This window comes from Erpetoichthys calabaricus, chromosome 14 (genome assembly GCF_900747795.2).
Source record: "Erpetoichthys calabaricus chromosome 14, fErpCal1.3, whole genome shotgun sequence".
Classification (NCBI taxonomy): domain Eukaryota; kingdom Metazoa; phylum Chordata; class Cladistia; order Polypteriformes; family Polypteridae; genus Erpetoichthys; species Erpetoichthys calabaricus.
This window is the reverse complement of record NC_041407.2, coordinates 55328939-55350163: the sequence shown is the minus strand read 5'-3', so window position 1 is coordinate 55350163 and position 21225 is coordinate 55328939. Positions and strand designations below refer to the sequence as shown.

Here is a 21225-nt window from a genome sequence, read left to right as displayed (position 1 = left end):
TATAGCTGAGAATCAATAAAAATTGTTTAAATGAGTGCCATAAGAGGGTATAACATTCAATGTTATAATCTGTCAGACACTTCAAGAAACCTGCTAGGCTGATAAAGTTGCCTTCTTTGCCTCACCTTCTTAGCTGTTTCTTTGCTATTTTTCTTTTCTCCTGGTTTGTCATGCAGCAGCACCTGAACCTAATAATTACCTTAATTGCCTTGCATGCCTCTTGGATATAGCAATTTGCTAAGCAATTAAAACAATTAAATATAATAATGCTGCTGCCACTGTGAAATTACATATATTTGCACAACCTGTATTCTTAAATACATTTTTTATATTTCCCTCCTTGATTTTATACTTCTAGCTCAGTGTCTCATTATTGTTTTCATTGCTACTGTGGATCAAATGGCAGTGATCTATATTACAGCAGTGCTGTTTATTTCTTTGACATTTACACACCTTTTTGAAATAGTATTGGCTAAGGTGGAAAATAAACTTATAGACTAAGACTTTTGTGGCACACTATTTCCATTCAAGAATGATAAATATGTTTAAACATGTACATTTAATCAGAGACAGGTGCAGAATCATTTTGCAGATGAAGGCATCACTTTAAAATCTCATTGAACAAATTAAATATATTGTAAAGTGTATTAAAAGGATTGTATGTATATTTTTAAAACTTTGTGACACTGTACAAAGTCCTGAAAAGTATGAACACATAAAGGTCTGTTGAGAATATCTGGTAGATTTAACACACAGTTCCAATGTTTCTTTTTTTTAATTTCATCTTCATGGTCTAGTAGAGCATTAAAGGAAGATTGAACTGAAATGAGAGCAAACACTTCTCCTAAGTACCCATCTACATATAAATGCCTAAATCCATTGTAAATGTAAGCATGCCTTGCTAAAAAATATTGAGCACTGCTGAAATAAACTTTTAGCATAACTCAATGACAGTAGCGTAGCGTGGGTGTCAGCCGCCCGGGGCGGAGGAATATTCCGCCGCCCCCTTATTTAGGTATGGTTCAAATTTTTACAAGATATTATTATTATTTATTGTGAAATTTTGCCGCCCCCTAAAAGTGCCGCCCGGGGCGGGCTGCCCCTGTCGCCCCCACTACGCTACGCCACTGCTCAATGAAGAACTCTATGATTCATGTAACTGCAATATTGTAATACATTAAAGGAAAACTTTCAAATACGTATTTACAGATTTTGGAATCTCACCTCCCTTTTTCCTTCTTTATTTAGTTGTCTTTGGCCAGTTTGCGTATTTCCAGACAGCATTAAATGATGTGGTTGAAGTGTATGATGGACCTACCCAGCATGCCCGGCTTCTAAGCTCGCTCTCAGGATCCCATACAGGTACTTTAACAGACAAGTTTTGCAAAGAATTTCAAAGGGGTATCTGTGCTCTAGAGAAATAGTACTATAATGGAAATTATTTGTGTGTTCATGATATCAGAAAGATGTGTATACGCTACCTCAGATCTCAGTACTGTGAAATAGCTTCCATCTCAAGAGCTAAAATGTATGGCTTGAACTGTTAATACAAGTTTGATAAAGTAACATAAAGCATTTCTTTACAATATTTTTAACAAAAAATACATTCTTAGGGTCATTGGAAGTTACAGTATCTAAGATTGGCTTGTCTTCAAATAAAAGATCTACTCATCTAATGTCTTAACAGTATCATTTTAAAGATAAAGTTCTGTGGAGAAAAAATACACAGCATAAACCCGACTGAGATGGGATCTCACTTCATTATAGGTTCCACCTAAACACAAAAAATTTAGAGATTTGCTCATTTCCCTTTCTTTCTTTTTTGGATAACGGGAGTAAATCAGGGGTCACAGTGAAAACATCAAGAGCTTCAAGCCTAAGATGTCCAAGTCTGGAACAGAACAGAAGAACCAGCATCAAGTTAATTCAATTGGATTTTTTTCCCCAAATGCTTTTTTTCATTCACCAGTGTGAAGATGCCTACAGAAACGGTTCTTAATGCACTGGTAGTTGTATTTCCATACCATGAATTCTTGGTTTGTCACTACACCCTTAAGCTGTTAACGCCTTCCTCTTGCTTTATTTTATGAACCTCCAGCATTTCTTATTTGCTGCTAATTGTCATTCCTTGATTGTTCTACTTTATTTGCTTCTAATTTGGCCATCAAACATAACGTTCAACTATGATATAAACTTCTACATGACAGATATTAATAGACAAACGTCAGCCATATTTTAGGTCACTGGATGAATTCAATGACTTTCTAGATACAAACATAACTGAAGTTTTCTTTGGAATCTCCAGTCTAGCTATTCTTTATCCTAAATGTGTTAGTTTATGAGAAAATGTGAGCATGTATACTGTATGTGCATGAATGGGCACTCTGGTAGACGTGTTCCCCTCTGGTATTAGATGCTACCTTAATATGATTAGCTATTGTTAAATTCAAAATTATTTTTCCATTAAAAACCCAGACTGACATCATCTGAAGCTAGACTTGTAGCTGTTTGGGAAAATTGAACTCTTCTTTTCCTTTTTTAAATTAATCAATCTTGATAATACCTTTTGTCTCACTTTTATACTTTTCACTGTTTCATTTTTTAATGAATTGCTGATACTGTTTTATATTGTGTGTTTATTTATATTTAATAAACCCAAGTACTGACAGAGTAAGTGCATAAATGAATGAATCAATGAATATTTACCTCTTAATCATAATTTAAGAATGTGTCTTGTTTGTAGTAGACGAGAGCATGGCTGTTATATGAAGCAATCTAACTCTTTCCATTTTCCCATATACAATTTGCTATTAATATATTTGTAGAGTTTGACCAGGATAAGAAGAGTTCATCTGGCTTAAACACAGCTGTTCATGCTGAGTTTATGGAACGGAATATCCTTCTCTTGATCTTGCTTTAAAGGAACAAGCCACTTCTTTTAATTTAAACACTAATTGAAGCAATTTTAAGCATTCATAGAACTACCAAAACATTTGTGCAATTACAATGGTAACAACAGATTAAAGTCAAATTTTCTTCTGGAGTACTGTGCTGGTATGAAATATGACTGTGAGCCAGAAGAGCAATCTCAGTTTTTGAGACCTTCATAGTCTGTCTCCTGTATTGTTTCTTTTACAGGTAAAGAAACTTTGCACTAGTCTACAGTTGACCTAACTTTACAATTTTTCCAATTTCAGCCAGAAGAGTCAGTTTTGATTATTTTTATATATAAGAAAACACAAAGAGTAACTGAACAGTGCAAATAAATCCAAAAGCTTGTATAGTAACCAGCAGCTCAACCAGACCTCTTGCCCAAACCAACTCTTAAGACAGATGCAGTGGAACCTCGGGTCACGACCGTAATTCATTCCAAAACTCTGGTCGCAACCCAATTTGGTCGTGACCTGAAGTAATTTCCCCCATAGGATTGTATGTAAATACAATTAATCTGTTCCAGACTATACGAACTATATGTAAATATATATACGCTCGCTCGCATTCTCTCTCGCTCACACTTTCTCTCTCTCGCGCGCTTTCTCTCTCACTCGCTCACACTCTCGCGCTGTCTATCTCTCTATCGTTCGCTTGCGGTCTCGCTGCACAGGAAATGCACAGGGAGAAACTGAACATGTGCGGAAATCATCGGTGCGTACGAACCGGAAGGGAAACTGGCTTGTTCGTCACCCGAGTGTGTGGTCATGAACAGATGCAAAAGTTTGGTGAACTTTTTGGTCGTAACCTGATTTGTACGTGGTCCGAGATGTTCGTGACCCGAGGTTCCACTGTATTTGCACTTCTGTGGACGGACACTTTTCATTATGAATTTCCAATATAAAATATTGAATAAATTCTTAACTAGCCTTTTTTTTTTTTTTTTTTTACAAAAAGCTATGTTAATAAAGTATTGATGTCAAAAAAATTACTATTAATCAAATAATGCTAATGCTTTTATCATTTAAGCACTAGATTGAAGAGGTGGTTTGTAACAGGATTTCCTTTGCTCAAGAAGACAACTAACAACAATGGAATAGATAATTATTATTAATAATCATGCACTCAACCCCAAAATAGAGCAGAACCAAAGTAGACATAACATGTACGTAACACAAACATGATTACAAAAGAAACAAACATGCAACAAAGCAGAAAGAAATGAAAGTGATAACTCGCAGCTTGTGGAGCTCGGTGTGTGTGTGTATATGTAGAATTTAACCTATTTAGGAGTGTCTGTGACCAGGTCCTCCACAGTGAACAAACTTGGCACTTGTGTTTTAATCTGAATCTGTGTGCCGCCTCCTCTGTGAATAAGACTCATGCAAGCCCTCTTCGTACCAGTTGATAGCTTCATTCTGTTTCTGATTACCATCAATGTGGGGGTCATCTGTTATTATAACAGATTGGGTGGCAGAGTTCTCTCCATTTTATTTCAGTAATAAATGTTTCAGGGATGAGTTCATGCACAATCTAATCTACATAACGTATTTTTTTGAAAAATGATGCTCTCTGCTGTGCAATTATCAAATGTCTATATTGACAAGGTGGTACGCATGCACAAGCTCCAGGCTAAAGTTACACTGAGTTACCACCAGCACCAAATGAACTGTCTGAGCATGGTTGCTGAAAGGGCACCTTTCAATTAAAGATGTTGTGGGAGAAATGGGACAAGACACGATAAAATGTCAAGGTCCCCTGGAGATACCCATTTTTTAGCAGCAGTGCTACTAACTACAGAACAAAAAAAAAAAAAAAAAAAAGAACAGTAGCAGTAGAACTTCTGTGAGCATGCCAAGGTTTAAAGAATTCCATGCCTCTGCGGGCTAGCGAGGCTCCAACAGACGCAGGTTCGAAATAAGCAGCTATTTCTTCCCATCACGCAGGTTACATATTCCTGGGACCAGAAGAGGCAGGGCTTCAGGAGGTCCTGGGGGTCATTGGTTTTCAGAGTGCTCATCCTCCACTTCCAAGCTAAAGTGGAAGAGAATTTAGTGCATGTGTTTCAACATAACCCATCCGCATTACATTTTTCAGTTTGAAGCCCTTAACACATTCCCTCAACACATTTTTAATATTCTTTTTTTCATACAAAAGAGTATTTTTCATAAAAAATAAATAAATAAATAATGGGCAGGCTTTGCAGTCTGATAGGGCAGGCTTAGCCTCTTGAGGCCTTCCCAAACTGGTGGGTCTGAACTCAGCTAAAAATGAAGTGCACCCTATAGCAGGCAACATTACGGCACTGAAGACACAGGCCAAGACACACCTGCATAAATTATTTTATCTTTGTTTTTGTTTCTGAAAACCCAGGAAAGTTGGATAATCCTATGCTCATGCAAGTCAAAAAGGCAGATTCTCAAAAAATAGTTGTCACTTTGACCATTATTCATGTTTCAAGGTACCCTTTTTCTGATAATGTGACTAAAATTTATTTCTGTCTAAGATTCCCCCAAACTCAAAATCATCTCTACCTCAGTCTATGAATTCTTCCTCTGTGTCATTTCGGCTCACTGCCAGTCACTAACCAGGGACTTGTGCTTACATATACACTCTCAAATTCCAGACAGTCAAAGCAGAACTCCCTCTACCCCTTGGATGGGACAGATCCTAAGCTGCAGGTGGAGCACTTCAGCGTGTGTGTAATGTCGGGCTGGCTTTTGCACAGCCCAAGTTAAAACTGATGGTTTTCCGTTATCTTATTTCATTGGATTCCAGCAGAAGGAATAAGGAGATTATCCTGTTGCATATAAATTGAATTGATTGATGCTTTTTTGTTATTCTCTTTTAACAAATGAATACATAATCCAGGTTTTAATTAGTACAAAAGCATGTGTCCACTCCTTTTCAAAGGGATAAGATTGGAAATATTGAATATATTACAAAGAGACTCTTTGAGTGTAACATAAAGAGAGGCTTACTACAAGCTTTCACAGTAGTTAGGCACATAATTTTAAAGGGATTAGAATGTAAGTTTTTCTCAGGATACATTGGAATTTTATTCAGAGCAGACTGCTTCATCTGTTTAATGTGCTTTCTAAACACATTTTTCTTAATGAAGCTAGCGAGAAGTCAAGTAAAATGACACCTTTTATTGGCCAACTAAAAAAGATTACAATATGCAAGCTTTCAAGTAAGTCGAAATGTATCTTGCCTTAAGAAGGAGCCTGAGTTGCCATGAAAGCTTGCATATTGTAATTTTTTTTTAGTTGGCCAATAAAAGGTGTAATTTTACTTGACTTCTCACTACACTGATAATGACTTAGAGGGTACAACACCCTAGTACTACATAATGAAGCTGTTAAGAGCGGCTAGTTCATGCCTTCTTTGCACATTCAGTACAATATGTCTGTTACTTTTCAGTGTTAATCCTTTTGACTACACACACTTCCCAAACCTCTTGCCTATGACCACTTGCTTTGCTGGTAATAAATATAGTCTCGTATCTCTTTGATTTTAACTCCCAGTCTAGTTTACCTAACTGTCCTGCTTCTTGAAATTGTCAGCTCAGTACATGTAGCCCAGGCGTTACAGAGAGCAGCTTTCTGATTTCTCTTATACCTCAGTCAGCCTCCTAATGAACAACCCTGGGAATCTCTGGGCTTCTTGTGTGTCTAATTTTCTGGAAAAGAAAAATATACTGTCTGAGCATCTCAGTGTTTCCACTGCATTCAGTCTTATATCTTATCTCACAAAACAAATTCTCCCTCCCAAGTGGCATTTGTACTACATTCAGCCATAAAATGCTAAATTGCTTTTTTAACACACATACTTTTCTTCTGAAGCAAAAATACTGAGACAAAAATTTAGTCACTGGGGCAATGGTTTTTTTTGCAGGTTTTCCAGTAGAAAATTGTTAGTACAGTTTTCAGAGCCTGTATTTCTAACAAATTCAAAATTCTGTTTTAACTTTAGATCTAAATGACAAAGTAAATGCAACATCTGAACACATTTGCTTGCCTGTACCTGAACTATTTATTAGTTTTTTATTGATAAATAAATTAGTTTATTTGTTCATTCCTCACAGTTGTCCTATAGGCATTGGGTAGCCATTGTGAAGAGGTGTGTGGCTGGCAAAGGGTCAAGGGCACAACTGGGTAGGCAAAAAACACAGGAAACATGCATACCATGTTGTATGTCTGAGAGCAAGAGAATATAACATTTATCAAGTAAGATCAACTTAAAAGACCTTTGTGAGAAGATGGGGAACAGAAACTATACGATTTGGTGCCTTGTTAGGACAAAGGGCAAAGCCACTATGGCAGGAGACAAAGAAAGATGAAACCTTTGTGAAGGCATATAGTGTTTGGTTATGACCCTAGCAGGCAGGATGTCCAGCACATGCTGGAGATTCCTGACCTGCCCCTTAGTAGATGTGGCCAAGTAGGGAGGGCAAGAGGTTACGAAAAATCCTGATTGACATGTAACAATGTAGGGCCATTGCTACTGAAGCTGGGGCCCATTTGTTCAACAGAGCTGAGTTTGGAAGGGCTGGCCCAAGACCAGCATTTCCCCACCCATCCATGAAAAACATCACAAGGAGCTAAGCATCTGGGGGTTTAGCTGAGTCATTCATCTTATTGAGGATTCTGGAGCTTCCTTGGAGAATTAAATCTGCCTTAGGGTGGAATACAGCTAGGCTCAGGCTTACTGGTGATGTGAGGCTAGGGTTATCAAAATAGTAGTGGGGTTATATATGACAAATAACAGAGTAAGTGAGAAATCATATCTGGAAGCTGACAAACAATTTACTCTTTGGTCTATATTTTGTGTATTCCTTCCTAATATGTTTTGAGAACCCCATTTGATACCATATGTGTGGAAGGCCAAGGAAGAGGTAGAAAGATATGGTGATATAGAAATCAAGAGGTAAAAAAAACCTGGAGGAAGTAGTACAGGATAGAGATAAGTGGAGGAAGCTTTATAACAGGCAGGGATAAGGCGTTGCGGATGACAGAAGCGTTGCTATCTAACTGTCTAACTATATCTGGTACTTTGACATTCTTTAGTGTATGGAGACCTGCGTTGAAGGTGCCCTATAGATTCACACCATGTGAGATCCAAGGCTATCCATGACCTTTGTTTTGCAATATTTCCTTTCGACAAACAAAATATTTAAATTATGTGCCAGAGGTGCTACTCCAAACAGCTACGTAAAGCACAATAACACAGATTTTTAATGAACTGAAAAAGTCAAATTCAAGTTTGGTATTATAAGGAAATGTTAGTTGCTTTCCTTCATGTCTATTTCATTTACAAAAGGGTAAAAATAAATTGACACCTGCCATTGCTCACAAATTCTAATATCTGTAGGTGTGTGATTTACAAATTACAGTGTATGTATAAAAACAAATGCATTCAGAGTTGTGGCATCCCAACGTCTGGTGTAGAAGATCTATGTGCATCGGAAAGACAGTAATCTTTACTGTAGATGCACTGTTAATTAGCGGTTCAGATTCTTTACACAGAGAACCACAGACACTTGGAATAAGCTTCCAAGTAGAGTGGTAGACAGTAAGACTTTAGGGACTTTCAAAACTCAATGTTTTTCTAGAAAAATTAAGTGGATAGGACTGGCGAGCTTCGTTGTGCTGAATGGCATGTTCTCATCTAGATTGTTCTAATATTCTTTCTTTAAAATAAAGATCTTTGAATAGCAAGGCAAAGTTTTATTTTAAATAGAAAACCTTTTAAATAGCTCTGGAAACTAAACCCAATACCTCACAATGAATTTTCAAGTGTACACTTTGTTTTCTGGCTGTTTTCATTCTTATTTCTACCTTTTTCTAGGTGAATCACTCCCTTTGGCAAGCTCCAATCAAATTTTAATCAAATTTAATGCCAGAGGACATGCTACCTCTCGAGGTTTCCACTTTGTATATCAAGGTATAGTTAAAATGAATCTTATTCTGGTTATGAACATGTGTATAAATAGTATACTGTATATTCCATAAAATATAACCATTGATTTTCTGAATTCTTTTTTTACAGCAGGAGTCTGAACTTTTCCTTGCAGTAATCAAAAATTGGGATAGACAGGAATGTAATAGCACAGTTACCCACACGCTTCACAATCAGGCATACCATGCAACTTTTGCATCACAAATACACCTTGTCATATTTCTTTGGAATGTGTGAAGTAACTCAGAAATGACACCGAAACATTAACAAAGCACATAATTCTCGAGGATTTGAAATTCAATTTATTCTTATAAAACATATTTTTACTGAAAAGCCCATTATGTTGTGCTCATTAAAGACTACCCCTTATGCCATCTTGTATATACCGTATTTCCCCAACGATAGGCCGCTCCATTCTATAAGCCGCAGAAAATGCTCATTTATATTTTAAAACTCAAAGATAAGCCGCCCCATGTTATTAGCCGTGGCGTTACTGAATTTGCCAATTTGAAGCAAAAGCATCTAATTTGGCACGTCCCTTTAGGCCTTTGCAACTCTATAGTGACATTATAGTTGAACGTGAACAATTAAATTGATAAAATTTTGCACTTACCAATATCATGCCGCAACACAAGTCCTACGCTGCAGAATTTAAGAAGTAGATGACAAACAATTGAGAAATTGCCGGAAAGATGAGGAAACTTTACACGTGCTTCCTCCACGTTGGTGTGCAAGGCGTACAGGTAAAGCAAATTGGGCAAACGTAGAGAAGCGACTTAAAAAATGGATTCTCGCTCAGTGTGAGGACAATCAAATAGTTTCAACAATAGCCATCAAAATGAAGGAATGAGTAATGGCGACTGAAATGTTTTTAGATAGGCCGTCCCATTTAAGCAAGCCACACCCAATATGCAGGTTTGTAAAATAAGCCCCGGCCTATCATTGGGGAAATGCGGTAAACATAAATACTGTAAATAAATAGACAATATCTTTTGTGCCAAGGGAAAATATATTGTTGTTAGAATTTCTAGAAATATTGAAATATTATAACAAACAACAACACCAACGCCTATTTAAACACACACAATAACATAGCTTGTTAAGAAATACATTTTTGTATCTTACTTTAAAAGATAGCAACTCATCATTTTTAAAATGAATTGAAAGAATTTGAGTAACAGAGAGGACTTAATTCTAGTTTAATCAAGATGGAGCAAAGAGAACCATGCTATGTGTCTGTGTGTGAACTATTATAATTAAAAATACGAAAGCAGCATTAACATTTTTGTTCCCTGTGATGTACTGCCTCTTGATCAAAGAACTCATAAAGAATTAGTTTAACTGAGGAAAGCAAGTCTTTGATATCCAATCAAATGAAAATTTGATCAGTGTCATGTGTCATAAAATGAAGAACTGTGCATCTAGATGTTTTCATATATTTAATGTTTATGTGAAAATGTTGAAGACTGTGTAACATAAGTAAATAAAGTCTTAAACATTACTTTAATTGTTAGGTATTATAAGATAGTCAGTCAGTCATTATCCAACTCGCTACATCGTAACACAGGTCACGGGGGTCTGCTGGAGCCAATCCCAGCCAGCACAGGGCGCAAGGCAGGAAGAAATCTCTGGCACGGAGTCAGCCCTCCGCAGGACACACACACACCAAGCACACACTAGGGACAATTTAGGATCACCAGTGCACCTAACCTGCATGTCTTTGGACTGTGAGAGGAAATGCAGACTCCACGCAGGGAGGACCCAGGAAGCGAACCCAGGTCTCCTTACTGCGAGGCAGCAGTGCTACCACTGCGCCACCATGCTGCCTATTATAAGATAGCTAATTGCAAATTGCTAATAAATTATTTTGATTGTCAAGAGCCTTTTTGATGGGAGAGACATACAGAGACATGCATTTTGATTGTTTTACTCAATAAACACTGCAGGTAGCTAGCCATTTTTGGTCAATAAGAACCCTCATCTGTTGGCTGCCACACTAGTAACACTTTTCTAGTGTATTGTATCTATGTTTGCAAGTGTTTGGTTTAATCTGTTTTATTATTAATTGCTAAGATTAATTTTTTATTAAGAAATAGTTTGTGTACTAAAGGCCTGTACTTGCAGGACTGCATGCTTGAAATTGCACAAGTGCTGGTGTAGGTCATGTTGTTTACTTGTTTAACTGCTGGATTCACATTCACTGCTATTGGTTATTTCTTCCTAATTAGAGCACTGAAAGGGCACATAGGTGCCATCCCTGTTCTTTCTAATGGGTATATATTTGCTTTAATTTAGAGAGTTGTTTAAAATTAAAGTAAAGTAATTATTAATGTGATTACTTTTTTCCAGAAGCAATGAGTAAAGTAGTCCCATTACAACTTGGGAAAAGTAATTAATAACTTGTAATGCATTACCTTCTTTGTTACTCAGATTTACATGTGTGTGACCTCACTACTTATAGGGCCTTTATTAAGTGAAAACTTATGCTGTACATGCAACTGTCACTTTATGTATTTGGAAAAATGTCAGACATTATTCTAGATGTTTGAATCCACTCTGATTAAACAAGATTCTATGTTTATTTTTTTTTTATTTTGATCCATAATGAGGTGGCAAGTAATACTTGATTTTATACTTTAAGCATAACTCCCCTAATCGCTAAATTCTCTGAGTGTAAACAGAAATGGATGAAAAAATGTAAGCACAACTGCTGCACGTACTTTTACTTCAAAGTAACTCTTGCTTGTATAGTATAGTAATAGTATAGTATTGTATAGTGTAGCATAGTACAACACAGTACAATATCATATAGTATAGTCAGACCCAGAGTAATACCTTCTAGATTTTAGCACTTTTTTGTTGTAGTTTTCATTTTCATGAGCAACCCTGATTAACTTTAGCATTCTTTGTTTCTTAAACTTTTTAATTTGAAGACCCAAAAAAGAAAATCAGTGCCATACTGGGAACCAGGAAGAGGATTATTACCATAATAAAAGCAGAGCCTTACAATGACAAATAACAATAGCTATATAATAAAAATCAGTAAACATTTTTATTATATAAATGTAATGAATTATTATTATTATTATTATTATTACCATTCAAGCAAATTTCTCACATGAAAATTACTTAAAGAGAAATGTGGAAAGCAAGCATATTGTACTTAGAACAATAATTAACTTTCAAAAAAAGAAAAATATTCCCTTGGAATGTCACAGCCAGTGTAAAAGCTTAATACTGTATAAGCTTTAGGAAAGCTGAGAGAAATGAATGATTTTTCATAGCGGGTGCTGCACAAAGACATGATAATTTCTGAAGGAATGGTATGAACAGTGTTACTTAACTTAGTCATTTGATTCATGAAGCTGGATAATGAATAAAGTAGTCAAAAAATAAATAATTGACGCTGTTTATTTACCTTGTCTTAAATAACATTATTTTTTAAAATTTGCCTCATTATACCACAATGAATAGTATGCTAAGTAGAGGGCAACGCATCATTTGCCACAGAATTTTTGCTTGGCCAAACTAGGCTAATTTTAATACACAGTCATGTGGCAACCCATTACAAACATGTCCATGACTCAGTTTGTATTGCACCCCATAATTTAGGAAACATTGCTTTAAGGAAGCAGCTACACATATGACCAACCAGAATCCTAAGACGTTTAAGTTCAAATGCAGTTATTCTGTATGTTCCTTTTTGTTTATCCCATAGAAAATGCAGTAGTGACACTATAAATAAACAGTAACATCATAAAACAATAATGTTCCCATTACAATAGTCAACAATCTCACTTTAATTAACCATGTTGTGGAGAATACAGTGAATTCCCACCTTCCATTACAGAAGTAACAATTCAAAGACTGTTACAAATCACATGGACATATCTGGTATAGGCACATCATTTAGTGTTGTATGTTTTTTAAAATATATTTGTGTTTTTTATTTTCTGGTTTCTTATAAGTTCCTTTCACTCTTCAGCTGTTCCACGTACCAGTGCGACACAGTGCAGCTCTGTACCCGAACCACGATATGGGAAGCGAATTGGAAACAATTTCTCAGTAAGCGCAGTGATTCGCTTTGAGTGCAATCCTGGGTACTTCCTGCAAGGCTCCAGAGTCATTGAGTGCCAAACAGTCCCAGGAGCCTTGGCACAATGGAATAGCACTGTTCCTTCTTGTGTTGGTAAGACAACTTTGTTAACTATTGCACTTAAAACTCTCTCATTTTGTAGGTTTTCTTTAAAATGGATATTAATAAACAATTTTTTTTTAACATTTGTTGTAACCTGGAAGAAAAATACAGTATGTTAGGTTGCATGATCATAAAGAAGGATATAATTTGCTGTCTCAGTTTCCAGGGGATTGTTGAGTCTCCACCATAGCCAGAGATCTCATTAGTTATTACTACATGTCTTAGTAGCCATTTAAGATACTGTATTTTTATATACTGTACAAGTGGTTTTGTTTAATACTATGCTGATATTTTGAAAACAATTTTTTGGATTATTTCTGTTTAGCGCTACCTATGATCTGTGCCCTTGAAATATGAAAATAGTACGTGAAGCATACACACACACACAAAAAAAGAAGTCTTCAAAAATAGTTCAGTGGATCTTGTTATTTTCCTTAATATATACAGTTGCTAAATTCAGGGAACTAGTATAATGAATAATTTCCTTTAGTGTTTACATATTTGTAATGTACAGGACAGTTTTAAAATTATTGGCGCCTTAATATTTGACTAGGAATGAAAATAAATTGCTTCTTCAAACAGTAGCATAGTTAGTTCATTTATTCAAATCTATCTTTTGAATGAGAGTGAATCCAAAAGTAAAGACAAATCCAATTTAAAGGATTTTTTAATCTCAAACAGATAAGCAGACAACATTGGATTGCTTAGTAAAGTATCGACTTTATAATGTTATTAACAATAGGCACTATTAGAAGCTGTTATTGCAGAGACTTTTTTAAGTAGAAGCCATTTACAATTTCAATACTATAGCTGCCTCTTAGTTTTGTTCTTCTCTTTGTTCAATTACAGTGCCCTGTGGGGGTAACCTCACAGAACGAAGGGGTACAATCTTATCCCCTGGATTCCCAGAACCTTATCTCAACGGCCTCAACTGTGTCTGGAAGATCACTGTGCCCGAGGGAGCAGGCATTCAGGTACAGTAAAATGGGATCAAAAGTGGGGTGAATTTTAATGTTCCCCATCTCTGTTTAAAGGGTTCTAAAAATCAAATGTGAATCTTATGTATCTTAGGAGTCATTCAGTGTTCAAAAATGAAGAGCATGGCTTCCACAGAATCTTCAGATTTAGAGAACAGTCGATAGAGAACCAGTTTAAAGGGAAATTAATTTATTAAGTGACCTTTTCAAGAAGATTTTAATATGATTCAGTTCAAGGCAACAAAGCACAAAGCTGAAAAAGGTCACAGAGTGTAATTAAAATCATATGTAAGATATGTTTTCAGGTAAAATACAAGCCATTTTATGAACACGGGGTTAATTTAATGAGAAAGCCAACCAGTTTTTTTTTGTATTTAGTCACATTTACACATGCATTGGAAAAAAGAAAAAGAAGAGGAAATTGCATGTGATTAATAACAGAAAAATGAACAGAAATACAATGTAATTATTGTATTTTCAATCAGTTATGTATACACACATTGCACACGTCAAGAGCTATAGTAAATACTATGTTTCTAGTGTTTCAGCATGAAATTTAACTTGTGTTTATTGTGTTACTAGCAAAATACCCGCGCTTCGCAGCGGAGAAGTAGTGTGTTAAAGAGGTTATGAAAAAAAAGGAAACATTTTAAAAATAACGTAACATGATTGTCAATGTAATTGTGTTGTCATTGTTATGAGTGTTGCTGTGTTTTATATATATAAAATACACACACACACATATAAACATATATATACATATACATATACACATATATATACATATCTACATATATATATATATATATATATATATATATATATATATATATATATATATATACATATACACATCCACAGATCAACATATATATATACACATATATATACACACACACGCTTTATGGGTGATGATTGTTTTACTCTTTTTATCTTTATTTTATTTTATTGTAGAATCAACTCCTATCTGCGCACAGCAGGGCAGCTGTGGGCGGATGCGTATGGTGTATTCACTCCATGTTATCGTGCATTGCGCTGTCAGTGGTATTTTGATAAAAGAATTTGAACAACATATAAGAAGCGTATAAATTATTAAACAGTAAAACATTAACATTTAAGAAGTAAAGTTACATTGAGTACTACTGCAGTGCCTTTGGGTATACCTCATTTTTTGTTTGCCCATTACATGCTTAAATGTATACATTTTTTGGTGCACCTACCGGAGAACACGCGACATATAACCGAGCGTGGGAGAAGCATGGATTTTAAACATGCGTTGAGTTCATCTGCTGGTCTCCCTCGTGGAATAACTGGTAATGTTTGACTAAAATCTACAGCGAGTAAAACGACATTACCTCCTATTTTTTTTTTTTACGATCTCTGAGATCTTGCTTTTTTCGGTTCAAGGCTTCATAAGCTCTTTTATGTTGTATGGTGTACTTATCCCAAACCATCATCTTTGAATGTTGCAAGACTTTCGCCTTGTATGTAGATCGGGGTAATTACATTCATTGCATTCCTAGTGTGAATCACAATCTGATTGCATGGGTGGTTACCTGGCACTGTAGGGTTGCCACCCGTCCTTTAAAATACGGAATCGTGCCGCGTTTGAGAATGAAATTGCGTGTCCCGTTTTGAATCAATACTGGACGGGATTTATCCCGTATTTTTTTTATCATTTTTTTTTTAAAGCAGCGTCTCATGCAAATCATCCCACTCGCATTTTATGAAGATGCCTCCTTTCCTACTTTTGATTGGGTAATACTTGATGTCATCGTTAGTTTGATTGGTGTTTTTAACTGTCCAGTGAGGAGGGCGTGTCTTTTAAGTACAGTCTGCAAAGTGTTGGCACTGAGATGTGGCGTCAGCGCCATAGTTGAAGCCCCTAACGTTGCGGTCAGCAAGTTGGCTAACATCCGCCATGTGCCGTGTTTCAGTTGCGAGAAGCAGATCATAGAATGGTTGCAACTGTTGCCCCTAACGTTGCGCCACGGCGTGTGGTTCGTTTATACCTCGTGTCTTCTCATTAAACTTTTATCTCGCGAATATGTTATTGCAATCCGCAGCGGGAGCGTTTCTATAAACTTAATTTAAACTTACGTTTTACACCGTGCTTTGTTTCCCTTATGAACATGCTTGTATGCTTAACTCGGTCCATTCTCAATTGTTTAATTAATTTTTTGCTCTTCGCTGTTTGCGGCTGTTCCTCCATTTCCCCCTACTTCGTTCTCTTATCTCGCGAATATGTTATTGCAATCCTTAACGGGAGCGTTTCAATAAACTGATTGAAAATAGTTTTGCATTTACCTTTTTAGTAAAAGGCGAGCTTTTAAGCCTGAGAAATCACCCCGTAAATGCACACGTTTAATTGGACATGTGTTAATATGTATGGTTACACAGTATTAAAAGACAGTGAACAACGTCAGTTACCTTTGTTCCCGCGTTTGATAAAAGGTGAGCTTTTAAGCCTGACAAATCACCCCGTAAATGCACACGTTTAATTGGACATGTGTTAATATGTATGCTTACACAGTATTAAAAGACAGTCAAAAATTAACGTCATTTACCTTCATTCCCGCGTGCGACTCGTGCTGTAAATCTCTTCCTTGTTTTTAGTTCACGTGATTACGTAGGAGGCGTGATGACGCGATACGTGACTCCGCCTCCTCCATTACAGTGTATGGACAAAAAATATGTTCCAGTTATGACCATTACGCTTTGAATTTCGAAATGAAACCTGCCTAACTTTTGTAAGTAAGCTGTAAGGAATGAGCCTGCCAAATTTCAGCCTTCCACCTACACGGGAAGTTGGAGAATTAGTGATGAGTGAGTCAGTCAGTCAGTGAGTGAGTGAGTCAGTGAGGGCTTTGCCTTTTATTAGTATAGGTGTAATACAAATAATATTCTGAAAGGGCATAGACTTGACTACCCACACCCACTATCTCTGTAGAATGAGTTTCTCATCCTCCCTGTTTTCATTCAGGTTGTCTGCAGGTACTCTGGTTTCCTCCCATATCTTAGAGTTCTCCATGTTATTTTGACTGAGTTTAGATAAGTGTAAGAGTGTGCCCTGTGATAAACTGATGCCTCGCCCAGGGTTGGTCTCTGTCAAGTGCCGATCCTCCAACCCTATAAGTAGAACTTGCTTCAGGGAATGAATGTGTATCGTACAGTATAGAAACAATCTAAATATTATTTAACATTAATTAAAAATGTACAAAGATTAATTTAACTTGCGTACATCTTTATTGTGTAATTGATGTGGAAGTGTTATTAAAACTACTCATAATGCTCTTGGTACACTTTAGTACTGTAGAATACAGCAGAATAACACATTTAATCTTGTACAATATTAAGGATTCTTTGTTGCATATTGACTCTTTAGTAATGAGGATCTATTAAAGGTTTCATAACAATAAAAAACCCCTCCTAGACTGTGACCTTGGTGGGGATTTAGGGCTGACATGGCTTGTGTTCAACAACAGTCTTTAAAATGATGTTGTGTTGGGATGTGTTTTAACAATCAATCACACTTTGCGGCATCCCTGAAGAGACTCTCTGTTCCATTGTTGAATCTAGGAGGAACAGTGTGGATTTCACCCTGTCCATGAAACAGTAAATCAGCATTGCACATTTGCACAAATATTTGATGTGCCATGGGTTTTTGCCTATACTGTCTACATTTGCTTAGTGGACACGGAAAAAGTGTCTGATGGTGTGTCCTGTGGTATCTTGTGTGAGGTGTTTCATGAATATAAGGTTTAGAAGCAGTGACATTTCTCACTTCCAGCATGGTTTTGATAATGACAAATGAGAGATACTCGGGGACAAAGGCAAGTTCATGTAGCCAAACCATCTAAATGACGACTTGCACGTATAGTAATTCATATCACGAGCCATATTATAATATGAGCTGACATGAAAAACATATTAATACTGAAATGTGATGAATATAATTTACAGAGATAATTTTAGTTCCTTATTAATAGACCAATGCTGCGTATTTACACTGAAGAACTTCGTTGTTTTTTTCATCAGCATACGAGGGGGGACCCAAAAATAACTGGAATTTTGTTGTTGTTAGGTTATTTATTTATTTCCGGTTACTTTTGGGTCCCCCCTCGTATATTGGCTACCTGTTGTCACTTCTCAGGGAAGTGGCCTACAGGCCAGGAATATCTCAGCCAAGCTTCATATTGTCATACCCACTGTGCTGGAAGCCATTAACTGACTGACAAAGTGCTACATCCAGTTTTCGTATGGTGTGGGTGCACATGCATATAACATAACATATTGTTACCAACACAAAAAGACAATTTGCAGCACTGTCTGATTTTCCTAACATAATCGGAGCACATTAATGCACTCATATTGCAATAAGGGTGCCTAGCAAGAATGAAACTGCTTTTGTTAACCATAAGCAGTTACATTCTATTAATATGCAAATCATCTGCGATGCCAAGATGAGACTGACAATTGTCAGAACTGCTCTGGCATAATGCTGCATTATCTCCAACTAGAGATGCTATTCACAGATCGAAATCAGAGAGCTTAGATGTGTTTTGCCTTCCTCCTATTACACTATGCCAGTGACTAGCGATCCACTTCATAGCCAGAGATGGGACTTTTTTATTTCATTTCATTTCAGGAATGATGCGACTTGTTGCTGACACCCATACCAAATAAAGGTTCATTGTATGTGGAGTTCTTGCTAAAAACTCCCTCCGTTCACTACTGGATACTGTTCTACCAGCCAAAGAAGGTCTGCAGCATCATGATTTCATATGTATGAGGCTGATTAGCTTGGTTCATACATGGTTGTTTCAGGGTGGAACTGGGTGGGGTTTGAGGTGCATTCACAAATGCATATTTAAGAAGATGATTGTAATTTACAATGGTTAAACTGTGTAGAAATGTGCATATTCCAGGTTTTATAAATCAGATTTTTTTTTGGCCCACACATGTTCCTGTTTTTGGCCTATGTATATTTTCACTCTCAAATTCGCGCAAAATTTTGTAAATGAGGCCTCTTGTCTGTCAAGCTTGGACTATTACCACACCAGTACTTACAAGAAAAGTTGGAATAAAATAAATGGATTAAATGGGTTTTTATTTTATACCCTAAAATATATGCTTTTCTAATTGCTTCTCCATGCTGCTCAAGTATGGAAATGTGTCAGTATTAAATCCTGAACCCTTTTTATATTTTGCTTCCATTACATCAGCATCACTCTTGTTGTCTTTGTAATTGCTGTTTCTTTTGCCTACCTATAATATGCTACGCAAGATTTTGCCCAGATTTAAAGACTTTTCAATGCTCCTGGTACTTTTTTTGCTTCCTTAATATTTGCAGTCCCTCCAGTTTAAGTGCCAATAACTTCATAGTTCAGTATTAATATTTAGGGAAGAACCACATCATATGTTTGTGTGTTTTTAAATAAAGGTATATTTTATTTTAGTTAGAATATCATTTTTATTGCTTCGTACTCGAAAATGTTTTTTATACATTTGTGGATTGTAAAATAATTGAATAGGATCTGTCATTTTGGAACCCAGATAAAATGAAAGATATGGAGTATACCTGTTGTAATTACATTTTTTTTTAGTTTGTGGGTCACTTGGTGGCTGGGTTAAATGCACTAGGGGGCTGATCTGTAATGTCCATGACACAAATCTGTCACATTATATGCAGTATAAGATATTGGACTTGAATGACTTTTCATGACTTGTGATTTTTCTTTATCTTATAAGAATGACTTTCTGAATAAGAAAGAGAAGGGATCAAAATGCTCACAACATGAAATTTCTTTTGATCAAATGTTTAGTGGTGTTATAATCAAAAACAATAAAGCAGAACTCTCATTAAGGAAAGCAAAAAAGTAGTAAAGGAAACACAACTGAAACATCAGGCTGTGTTGGGAAAAATTTAGGAAGAAAGAGAGAGTTAGCAGTGCTCATAAGTGGTCATCTGACCCTGCAGAAGTTGTGCCAGAATTGTATGACCCATTGATCACCACTGCTGAGAGTTCTAGAAGAGAAAACTGGAAAAACGAAGCTCATAAAGACATCAGATTTTTAGCAAGAAGCAAGAGAAATCTTTGCAACTATTACTCCTACTCAAAACAACCTCTGCTGGATAAAATATAGGAAGAGAGGAGAGCGGTCCAGTAAAAAAAAAAACATTTGGTGAAGGAACAGGATTGGATGCTAGTGTGAAATTTTCCATAGACATTGAAAAAGCTGAGACTTTAAGGAGGTTTGGGCAAAAACGTATCCATGATACTTGCCTGTCAGAAGGAAGAGCAAGAATCAACATAATGGCCAAGGCAGGATGCTTTGAGGAGGGAAAAATGTGAGGAGAACATTACTAAATTGAATATTTTAAAGATTGGGGTTCTTACATGATATATAATACTAGTGAGAATAGATTTTCATGACAGTGGGTGGCATCAAGGGTAGGTCCTGCTGAAAAATCAACAGACCTGATAAAGGCTGATAAGAAGCCTTGCAGAGATGAGTATGCAGAGATACCAATGGTGTCAAGATTGGAGAATAGAGAGTTACAAAAATCGTAAAGTAGTAAGGAGGAAACATCTGAAGACAGGGAAGCATTGAAAATTTTAACAACAGACTTTATTTGTAAGAAAAGAAAAAAAAGAAGAGGATGGAATTCCAAACTTGAACTTCTACAAAAGGAGAGGGAGAGGACATCTACAGTATGTCTGGCACCTTTGAAAATCGAAAAGGGGAAAGATATGTTTCAATTTGTAAGAATAATAGCTTTGGGTGAGCACTACTATGTTTGAATCATGTTATTTAAACCTTCATGAAATTCCATTAATCCCAGGCAATAAAGCCACTGGACAAGATGAAGTTGGGACCATATTAAGAATGTGCAAGAGGCGATGCATACTATAATCAGCCTGACGAGAGCAAATAAAGCCTGTCTGATCAGGGTGGATTAGCTTGTCAGTACTGATTGCAAGAAATATAACTAATAATTTTGCATTAGAATTCACCAATGGGACAATAGCAGAAACCATCTTCTGAGTTCTTGTCTATTTGAACAGCAAGGCCATAGGGCTGCACTAATGGCCACAACATGAATTTTAATATAAATAAAGTAGATGGCCATCATCACCTGTCACTCCTCAAGGG

At 36.4% G+C, this 21225-nt stretch overlaps 1 protein-coding gene across 1 annotated transcript in view; it reads left to right on the top strand.

The window, feature by feature from the left end:
• csmd2 (CUB and Sushi multiple domains 2) overlaps positions 1-21225 on the top strand; it is a 991046-nt gene that overhangs the window by 819831 nt on the left and 149990 nt on the right. The window contains exons 32-35 of the mRNA XM_051919055.1: positions 1249-1362; positions 8782-8877; positions 12878-13081; positions 13940-14064. Coding sequence (XP_051775015.1) covers positions 1249-1362; positions 8782-8877; positions 12878-13081; positions 13940-14064 — 539 coding nt within the window. The remainder of the gene's footprint in view (positions 1-1248; positions 1363-8781; positions 8878-12877; positions 13082-13939; positions 14065-21225) is intronic.